At 45.3% G+C, this 10,969-nt stretch overlaps 1 protein-coding gene across 2 annotated transcripts in view; it reads left to right on the plus strand.

Moving 5' to 3' along the window:
* Nucleotides 1–7,301, plus strand: part of LOC119650318 — a 135,275-nt gene extending 127,974 nt beyond the window's left edge. The window contains exons 10-11 of one of the 2 annotated variants that reach the window (XM_038052973.1): nt 6,442–6,603; nt 6,685–7,301. In XM_038052973.1, coding sequence (XP_037908901.1) covers nt 6,442–6,603; nt 6,685–6,798 — 276 coding nt within the window. In that variant the 3' untranslated portion in view covers nt 6,799–7,301. Of the gene's footprint in view, nt 1–6,438; nt 6,604–6,684 lie in introns of both variants that reach the window. The other variant, XM_038052972.1, reaches the window with a different exon arrangement.
* Nucleotides 7,302–10,969: the final 3,668 nt, after the last annotated feature.

Below are 10,969 nucleotides of genomic sequence, written 5' to 3' on the forward strand. Positions count from 1 at the left end.
AGCGCTAGTGGTCTCGTTCAAGAGGGGATACTGTAAAGTTTTGTCCCGACACGGTTCAGTCGCCATCATGCGTTGGAATAGTGAGGAGCGTGCCTTTGCGGTTGAGGTTTACTTTTCAAGCGGATGTTCGGTTATTGCAACACAGCGTGCATTTCGGAGTCGCTTTAATTTAGCCCCGTTGGCTCCCGTCCCAGACCGCAAATCAATTGTTACATGGGTCACTACATTCAGACAAACTGCAAGTGCGACAAAAGGAAGAACTGGAGTCCCTCGGCCCGTTAGATCACTTGAGAACATTGAAGCAGTGAGAGCGTCAATGTTGCGATCGCCACGGCGTTCTGCCCGCAAGCACGCATCTGCCCTTGGACTATCCGATCGTTCTGTGAGAAGAATTCTTCGTGATGATCTTCATTTTCATCCCTATAAGATGGCGATAGTGCAGGAACTTTCAGAACGTGACTTCAATTCGTTCCCGAGGGTGCTATTGTTTTTTTAGCGATGAAGCCCATTTTCATTTGTGTGGGTCGGTTAACAAACAAAACATGCGCTACTGGGCTGACACCAACCCTCGAGAATTGCATCAAAAGCCTTTGCATTCACCCAAAGTCACAGTGTGGTGTGCAATTTCCTCAGCTGGAATTATTAGTCCCTGATTTTTTGAGGAAAATGAGGATACAGTGTTTGTGAAAATTTGAATTTGGGGGACACTTGGTTCCAACAAGACGGTGCAACAGCACACACTTCAAGAGCATCGATGGCTGTTTTGAAGGAACACTTTCCAGAGCGCCTTATCTCAATTAGAGGCGATTTGGAATTGTCGGCACGCTCTCCCGATCTGTCCCCTTGTGATTTTTTTCTATGGGGTTTTTTGAAATCCCGTGTTTATGTGAACCGTCCAAGAACCCTACAAGATTTGAAGACCAACATCCAAAAAGAAATTGCCGACATAACACCTGCTGTGCTAACAAGAGTCATGACAAACGCCAGAAATCGGTTTACTCAATGTATGGAGAATGGGGGACGTCACCTAACAGATTTGATCTTCAAAACAATGTAAATAAAAACTTTAGAGATGTACCTACATTATAAAAAATAAATAAATATTTTCCAATGGATACAATAGTTTTTATTGAGTTTTGAAAAAAGGAAGTTATGCTGCAGCACCCTGTATAAGCCTTAATGAGGTTCACGCCCCTGCCGAGGTGGCTGCAAAGTCGGAGAAGGATACCTTCTATCAGGCTACTGCATGAACCCTTGAAGCCTGTCCCAAATATATCAAAATCATACTTGGAGATTTTAGCAGCCAAATAGGGACGAAGCCCATATTCAGGCAGTACGTTGGCTCTCATAGCTCACATCAAAATTCAAATGATAACGTACGGCGGATTATTCAATTAGCAGTGTCAAACGAAATGATTGTTGGAAGTACCTGGTTTGCGCGGAAAACGGTCCAAAACAAACGTGGGTCTCCCCAGACGGGACCACTTTCAACAAAATTGACCACGTGCTGTTCGAACGCCGCCAACTCTCAGCCTTGATGAATGTCAGAACATATAGGAGGGCCAATATAGACTGTGATCACTATCTCGTTGGCATGGTGCTCCAGGCTCGAATAACAACGCTGTCCAAAATCCCTTTTGACAGTCAGGTGAGAAATGACACCGAATCTGCCCGCAACACAGCCCTCCGCAACATCTGTAAGAGGGAAATGGATCCCGGAATAACCGAAGCTAACAGATAAACTGGATATTGCCTGAAAGTCGTTCCGAGGCTCTTGGAGTACCTGCCTGCTTTCGGTACGAAAAATACGCACCCGCATCTTTACCTATATATCTGAACGAAATACAATTCCAATTCAATCCTTTCTTCATGCCTTTGGAGTATGACAGGGACCATCTCGGTTGAGCCGGGAGATTTTTGGCCCGAATCTTAATGAGTCTCGCAGATTTGCCGGTACTTCCAACGTTCGCTGGCTCGTAGTCTCGATGATCCACAAACCTTCTTAGGCACTAGAACAGATGCTGAAGACTTTCCTTATCAGCTCTCTACGCGTTTTGCAGGATACGACACTTTAAAGGTGGTTTCAAATGTTTTCCAGAATCCCGACCACGACTTCCTGCCATGCCAATATTTCCATTGTCAGCTCCCAAAATTTTGTTCTGAATAACTTGACTTAACTGCATACAGCCAATTTGTCTGGGATCTCTGAATAGGTAGGCGACCTTTGCAGTCAGATTAGACTAAAAGTATCCAACTGTGATCTGAGAAGGATCTCTAGTCAGACATTGCTCAGTTCTTCACCCTGAAAGTCCTCGAGCTAGAAATGGAAGCTAGGTGAACGACCTCTATGACACAATTAGATGGGGCATGATAGTGGAGCGGTCTATGTAAACCTTTCTGTTACTAGCAAAGTTGTAATGCGCCAAGTTTGTGTTTTCAATGTGAATTTACTACATCCTAAGACATCACGCCCTGTCAGTTGGAACTTAATAATACACTCAAAGTCTTCTTCGCTTGTAATAAGAGGCGACTAAAAGGGACAATACTTTGTGGACTAGCAACCTAAAAATGTTGAAACTTCATTGCTACCGAAACGTCAACAATGTCTCGAATAGGGGCTAACTTTACGACTGCGACTGCGATCGAAAACCGACTAAAATGGGTGCCTTGTTCTTCAACTTAAGCGCGAATTCCAAGGATGTAAGTTGAACATTCTGGGCCTAAACGAAGTAAGATGGTGGGATCCAGGATAGTACTCCTCTCCTTTTTGCGGCAATGTGCTTTTGTACGCTAGAAAGCCAAGTAAAAGCAGACACAAATCCGGTGTCGGGATGCTGCTAATGGCTACCGCAAATCGCGCTCTGTCGACCTGGAAGCCTGTCTCAGACAGGATTCTAACAACACGATTCCGGTTCAGGTTAAGGAGGATTACTATTGCACAATTCTATGCGCCAGCGGAGACTTCCGATATAGTGGAGAATGATGTTTTCTACGAGCAAATATAAGCACCTCAGGGAAGACTTCCTAAATGTGATTTGTAATCGTGTTGGGTGATCTGGATGCCGAGATAGGCACTGACAACATGTTGCCCGGATATGTGATGGGGAAATATCATTGGTGGCAGAATGTCGAGCACAGAGCCTGTCATAATACCAGTTGGGTTTCAACTAACTGGCCCCATACGAGCAATCAGATCGACCATTTTGCGGTCAGCAACAGATTTAGAAGTTGTCTTCTGAATGTGCATAACAAGAGATCTGACATGGATCTCCAAAGGTATCACCATCTGATGATCGCTTATGTTCGCACGCATGTTGCGGCCGCCACTTCTCGTAGGGTTATAGAACTGCGGCCTCCAAGTTGAAGATCGACCACTCGTATGATCCAGCTGTCGTTAGACAGTGGAAGATCTATCTCGCCTGCGAATATAGACGAGCATTGGGCTGTTCGGATAGCTGAGTGGTTAGAGCACTGAAGGCTGTCGTACGAAAGGTCGCGGTTCAAATCTCGCTGGTGGGAGTGGAATTTTTATCGTGATTTGACGTCGAATACCAGTCGACTCAGCTGTGAATGAGTACCTGAGTTAAATCAGGGTAATAATCTCGGGCGAGCGCAATGCTGACCACATTGCCTCCTACAGGGTTCTGTAATCTTGTAGTGTACCGTTACCGTCTTGAATGAAGTGCTCTAACACACACAATCCAATATGCATCGTTGCGCCAACGATTATTATTATTATCTATATATAATGCTCTTTTCTCGGGTTCTACACAGGTCGTCGGCCACATTCCAGGGCATCTTAAGATCTGGCTGACCGCGAATTCGCTAAATTGGATTGATGAACGGAAGGGGTTGAGAGCTGTAGTGACCGCTGCGAGTGATGGCGGGCGTGACATGCTCGAACTTCGATACCGAGCGAAATCTCGCCGTGGCAAAAGAGAATTTGCCATTGCGCTGGTCAGGGAAGTGGAAGATGCCGCAGAACGGAATGATTTCAATAGTGTATACCGCATTACGAAAGAGTTTCCATATGGTCAAAAATTATTGGATGGTCCTGTGAAGGACATTAACGGTCGACTTTTCATCCACGATGACAAACAGCTGGAGAGGTGGAAAGAACACTTCACTGCGGTTCTTGTAGGCGTCACATCCGGTGAAGTTCTTCCTTTGTGGATGCGATGGCTAGTCACCATAACATGCTGATACGGACTGTTCCTCCAAGCAGAAGAGAAATCATTTCGGTCATCAATGCATTCAAACGAAGTAAACCCGCTGGGTTTCATGGTCTTCTCGCAACGCACTCGTAAATCTCGGGAATCCAAAACCTTTTCCAGAGAATGGAAGAATTGGTTGACCGTTGAGATTTCAGAAAAGGGCACACGTTTTGAATATGACAATTGGATGGGTATCTACGAGTTCCCTGCCGTTGAAAAGATAATAGCTAAAGTAATCCTGGAGCGTTCCAAAGATCATGTCAATCAGGTTGACAGAGGGCAGGCTAGTTTCTGCTCCAGATACTCCTGAATTGACCACATCAACTCCCTACGGATCATTTTGGAACAGCGCGCGGAGTTTAGTTCTTCGTTGCATTTGTTCTTCATTGATTTCAAGTAAGTTTTCGATAGCGTGAACAGGGAGTGCATCTGGAGTGTTCTTCTTAGGAAGGGTATTCCGGGAAAACTAATAGCCATTGTCAGAGCGGCATTTGATGCACCAGAGTAAATTCTCGGAAGGTTCTGAGATACCAAGAGGCATCCGCCAGGGTTGCATCCTGCTACCGGTATTATTTCTTCTTATTATCGGTGACGTTCTTCATGCTGCCTTATCTAGAGGACGTGGAGGAATTCAATGGGCGATGACATATTTTTTTCAAAACCCTAGACTATGCTGCTCAAATCTCTTCGCTCTCTCACAGCTTCACCGGGTCATGGACTTTGAGCAAATAGTTGTGGATTTGGAAAAACTGGCAAGTAGCGTTGGATGGAAGATAAACACCAACAAAACTAAGGTTCTCCGTCTGATACATCATCGTACTCTCCCTATCTGCATCAATGGGCAGAACATCGAACGCGTCGATCAATTTGAATATCTAGGAAGCGTGGTTTCTGTCGACACCGACACCGAACAAGATGGTGCCCAATGTATTAACAGCATTAGATCCACTTTCGTTGCCCCATCCACTAAAATCAAGTGTTCTGTGCTGCTATATGGAAAATGAACTGCACTGTTACTCAAAAACTCCAAGCTTTCGTCAATACATGTCTGCGTCCTGTCTCAAACGAAGAACTTGTCGGTACACAGGCTTGGCACTCATCGATGTGATCGCCAGATGGAAGTAACAGTGAATAGGTCAGACAATAAGGAGGGGGACAATTTCATTGCGGGCTATACCATTAAGTGGAATTCGCTCTCCCAAGATGGTCCACGAGTGGGTCACCCCAAGGGCACTTGGCGCTGAACAGTAGAGAAGGGGTGCGAGCGTCTCAGGAAGTTGTGGGGAAAGCTGAAGCGCATTTCAGTTTACCGCCAGCGATGACGCGTATACTACTGCATCATCTTAGAAGTGTAACATTTTATCAGATGCAAGCATTATATAGGGCGCGATATTGGAACGCTTTGTGTAAACCATGCTCTTATTAGCAAAATTATAAGAAATCAATGTCGTGTTTCCCATGTGGAATAATTGCATCCTAAGATATCATAGCTTATAGTTTGGCATACTAAAACGGAAGGGATTAACAAGTCCTGAAAACCACTACGCAATTGAGTTTCAACCGTAGCCTATGCCCAATCAATGATGGATGCAAGGATGCATTTCAAGTTTTTGAACCTGAAGTTAACTTACAAATAATTGCCTCGTAATGCAAGCCTTCTCTTAAATCCCCGACCTATTATCGTCAAATCCGCTAACAAGTAATTCGATTAATCGTTTCTAATCCCCTAATTCGGTCACTTTCCGGAACATCTAAAGCTATCCAGTGGGGCGAACTTTTAACTTTATTTACTTCTTTTCGCTTCTTTCCTTGACCTCATCACTTACTTCTTTTATCCGCCCTAACCACTCTACTACTCAGTCCTTTCCCTTCTTCAGCTTAAGATACCCTTTTCCGGTTGGAAATTCATTATCCAAAACTTTGGGTGAGTTCTCGTTAACGCTAATAGAAGATGCTATGGAGTGAGTTAGGGTTCACAGAGTCCTCAACGTAGATGATGTTCAGATCTTGAATATTCATTAGAAAACTCTTCATTCAATTTAGTAACTTTTCCCTTTTGGACTAATTCAAAGATGATTGATGACGACACCTCTAATTTTTGGTGAACAATTAATTAATTTTCATTAAATATGTCCCGTTTTGTTTCCATTTCATTTTCCCCGGTTTGTCTTCATATGGAATCCGTGACTATCATCACATGGAAATTACTGAAATTGACCAAAAGGAGACTCATTCTGATGAGGCGTCGCTAGATGGAAGGATATCGACTTCATCGCCGGCCCCACAGTCCGAGGACATGAAGCTGAACGGATCAATCTCATCAAGAGACAGTTCACCTGCCCTCGAGGGCGAGTCACCGCGAGCGTGTATTGTACGAGCAATGAGTATCGTAAGTATCCCCTTTCCGCCCATCCATCTTGATATTTCAGAAACGGTTTCATAACAAATATTGCCATTAATTAATTGATAGGACGCATCATCCCCCAATCCACCACCCGGTGCGCTTGGAATGGTGGCCACCACTATTGCGATCAGCTTGGGAAACGGCCCGACATCGAGTGCGGCGGCAGTACCGACTCAATAGAGTTCCAGGACTAGAGTAGATTGTACTATAGGAACGAAGCTGTAATGGGCTATCACCTGATAAGCGGTTTTATGTGTATTTAATGAAGTGTTATCAGTAATGTAACCGATGCAATTAGTGTGTGGATTTTAAAGAGTATAATGGTGGCAGTGGAATCGAAAAAGGATCATACTGGGATGGGGTCTTTTGCATAACATTCTACTGGGGCTGGTTGTTGGAAACCCGTGGATATATCAAGATGGTTATGTGAATGGGAGCAAATTAAAAAATTATCAGTTAATTCGTGGCTACTATTGGAAAGTGTGGAAAGTGGACAGTACAATTCCGATTTCTCCTGAGGTTAGTACAGCGTTTACCCTACTTAACCCAATATAGCTGATACCACGCGTTTTGATTGAAGTTTCAGAAATTCTTTGGAATATTAACTTAATGACTATTTGCTTCTACTATTTTTTCAAGAAAATGGAAACTTGAATATGGTCGGAGGCCCATCCCCGACTTTTAGTGAAATATTATATTAGGTTGTTGCACATGAAATGGCCGATTTGGTACTAAAATTTCAAACGACTGTAAAGCTTACAAACATTTATTTAATTAATCAAAATAGGAGGTGCCAGTAGATTCAAAATACTTCTCCCAGCGAGATACAAGAGCATGTATGCCACTTTCGGAGAAGTCCAATTTTCAGGGGTTGATAAACTTGTCGAAGGCAATTTTGATGACCTCTTCATTCCTCAATTATTATTCCGCCAAAAAATGATCCAAATTCTTAAAAAAGTGGTAGTCGGTTAGCGAAAGATCCGGTAAATATGGTGTATGAGGCAGAGTCTCATACTGCAAATCGTTCAACTTTTGAACCGTTGTTCTGGAAACATGAGGTCGTGCATTGTCGTGAAGGAGTATCACACTATCTCTGTTGACTAATCTCGGCCGTTGTGTACTCAATTTTTGGTGCATTTCCTCGAGTCTGGCACAGTATTTCTGTGCATTTATCATTTCTCCAGGTGCCAAGAAAGAATAGTGGATAACCCCAGCTGTAGAGCTCCAAAAAGTCCCCATTACCTTCTTCGGATGGAGGCTCGGTTTCGACATATGCTTCGGTGGCTCGTCAGCATATAGCCATTGTGCTGATCGGCGACGATTGCCGTATAACATCCACTTTTCATCACTTGTCACCCCACGTACTCGAGGAGGGCGATCAGACTCAAGTCTGCAAGGGACTCATCTGAAGTGGCTCCGGTCACGAAGCCTCACCGGAGATTATCTGGTACTATGGGAACCGGGATGGCCCTCTGAGAGCATATGCTACAGAAGAATTCCTGAAGGATGTGTTCTCGGCCCGGTTATTTGCGGTTGGCCCCGAGTGGGAGTTTCATGGTGGTTGTGGTTATGCTTACATCGCGGGCAGAGCTCCTCGGAGCTCAAGCATGGAGTTGCGCTGTTCAAGTTGGGTGCCATAACCCTTACTTGCGGCAGAGGTGTTAGATAGGCCTCGCGTCCACTGGTATGAATGCTGAGCCTGCACTCAGTATAAACCAGGACCGGTGTGCTTGCATGGCGGGGCTCTGATTGTGGTCCCAAAATCAATCCATGTCCGAAGAGGACCGTGGAATTATGTCTACATGGTAGGTACTCACGTTAAACCCCCAGGACTTTCATCACATGTCACTATTCAAATGCGCTGTTAATGTTTCTGGTCGCCACCGCTGCTTTATGACCGAGTTTGAACTCATACAGAAAAAGTATACGTTCTTGGCTCTTTTCCATCTTTTTTTAAGGTTTTGTTTGTAAAACGAAACCTTATTAGAATCGGTTCTGCCTGTCTTTTGTTTTTTTTTAAGGAGATGGAAATCTTCAAAAGACTCTGGTCTGGGCACGCCAGGGTGTGGAAATTTTACCCACTAAAACCACCCCCGACTCCCCCCTACCTCGTGGAACCACCTTTAGGTACTACATCACGGGGCGGAGTTAGCTTACTTTAGCTATGTCTCCTTCCGACTTCCCGCGGGGTTCGTAACCGCGCCTTCCTCACTTTTTCTGCTTTTCCCAATTTCTCCTGGATTACTGCGATCATGAAATTGATCGCATCCCAGTCTTTCTGGCAAGCTACCATTCTTCAGACAAAATTTTCCGGTGATAGCACTTTACCTAGAGTTTCCTCTAGGTTAGTTCTTTCTTCCACGAACCTAGGACATTGGAAGAATACGTGCACTGGGTCCTCTGGGACCCCGTCGCTGTTTGAACAATTAGGTGAAGTGTCCAATTTAAACCTGTACAGGTATTGACGGTATCCTCCATGGCCGATGAGAAACTGGGTGAAATTATAATTGATCTCCCCATGCTTTCTCTTTAGCCACTCCCTGATGGAAGGAATCAACCTGTAGGTCCAACGACCCTTTTCTGACTGATCTCATCGCTGTTGCCATCTGCTTATGGATCTCTCCCTTTCGGCTTTTTTCACCTGCGATAAGGGAGAGATGGACCTGGTGTTATAAATGTTCATCATTTCGGTTGTCAGGATGTCAACTGGTATCATTCCCGAGATGACGAACGCTGCATCGTCTGAGACGGTCCTGAAGGCAGAACACACCCTTAAAGCTGTTCTTCTGTAAACCATACTGCAGCGCGTTTCCCCAAACTGGGACTGCATACAGCATAATAGAACTCACCACCCTAGCTATGAGCAGCCTGCAAGTATGCCGCGGTCCTCCTACGTTCGGCATCATCCTTGCGAGAGCCATACTCATAGTAGATGCTTTTTTGCAAGTATGCTCTATGTGCTGCTTAAAATTGAGTTTTCCATCTATCATCACCCGCAAGTATTTGATGGCCGGCTTGGAAGTGATGATACTATTCCTGATTCTAACGCAGGTGTAATTTCTTTTGCGGCACTTAGTGATGAGGACCGCCTCCGTCTTTTCCTCAGCGAGTGCCAGTCCATCATACTCTATCCAAGCCTTAACAACACTGATTGCTTCGCTTGAGTACAACTCAGCATCTTCGAGATGCTTGGCGACCACAACCAGTGCTATATCATTGGCGTAACCCACCACCGTGGCCTCCTCCGGAACCGAAAGGTTCAACACATCATTATACATGATGTTCCACAGTAGTGGGCCCAACACAGAGCCCTGTGGGACACCCGCGGAGACAACGTACTCCTTGGGTCCATCATCGGTATTATACCAGAGTGCTCGCTCATGAAAATAGCTATCTATAATAGCGGCGAGGTAGGCGGGAACACCCATCGTCGCCAGAGAATTTCGTATGAGGTTCCAATTGGCCGAGTTGAATGCATTCCTCACATCCAGGGTCACCACCACACAATATTTGCAGGTACAACCCCTTCCGTGAATTGCATTTTCGGCCAAGCCAGTAACCATTTTGATGGCATCAATGGTTGATCTGGCTTCACGAAACCCATACTGCCTATCCGAAAGGCCCGCTTGGCTCTCGATGACTGGGAGTAGTCTATTATAAATAACCCGCTCCAACATTTTCCCAATAGTGTCTAGAAGACATATGGGTCTATAGGAGGATGGTTCCCCTGGCGGTTTGCCAACCTTAGGCAGCAGCACCAGCTTCTGCCGCTTCCACGATGCTGGAAAGATACCCTCGGCTTCCAACAGCTCCGCGAACATATCCGGTCTACATTTGACGGCAAGTTTGAGGGCCTTGTTAGTAGCCTTGTTAGGAAAGTGTTAGTACCCCGTTCTTGTTGGGGAAGTAACCCCTGGATTATTTTCAACAAGAGCATAGGCCACGTGATCTGCGGAGATGATCGGCCTCTGAATCGCCATGTCACCCCACGGATTTATGTCCGCATCCAAACAGAGCTCTTTAAAACATTCCCTCTTACTCCGCTGGATGGCGAACTTTCCTATAGGCATGCTCCTTTTGCCCTTGACCGATCCTACCTATTGCCCTCTGAGCCGTTCGTCTGGCTCTGTGGCAAATTGATCGAAGGCTGGCAAGTTCACTATTCCACCAATAATTGGGTCTTCTAGTGGAGAATGAGCATCCCCTAGGCATCGACGCGTCACATGCCTTAGAAATGCTTTGTGTAACATGGAGAGCTCTATCCGTGGAGGTGCCTGCTTTGCTAGGCAGGTCTAGCCACACTTGCATGAATGTTTGCTCATCAATCGCTTTTGCAGACCATCCTGGAATT

This window comes from Hermetia illucens, chromosome 2, assembly GCF_905115235.1.
Source record: "Hermetia illucens chromosome 2, iHerIll2.2.curated.20191125, whole genome shotgun sequence".
NCBI classification, from domain to species: domain Eukaryota; kingdom Metazoa; phylum Arthropoda; class Insecta; order Diptera; family Stratiomyidae; genus Hermetia; species Hermetia illucens.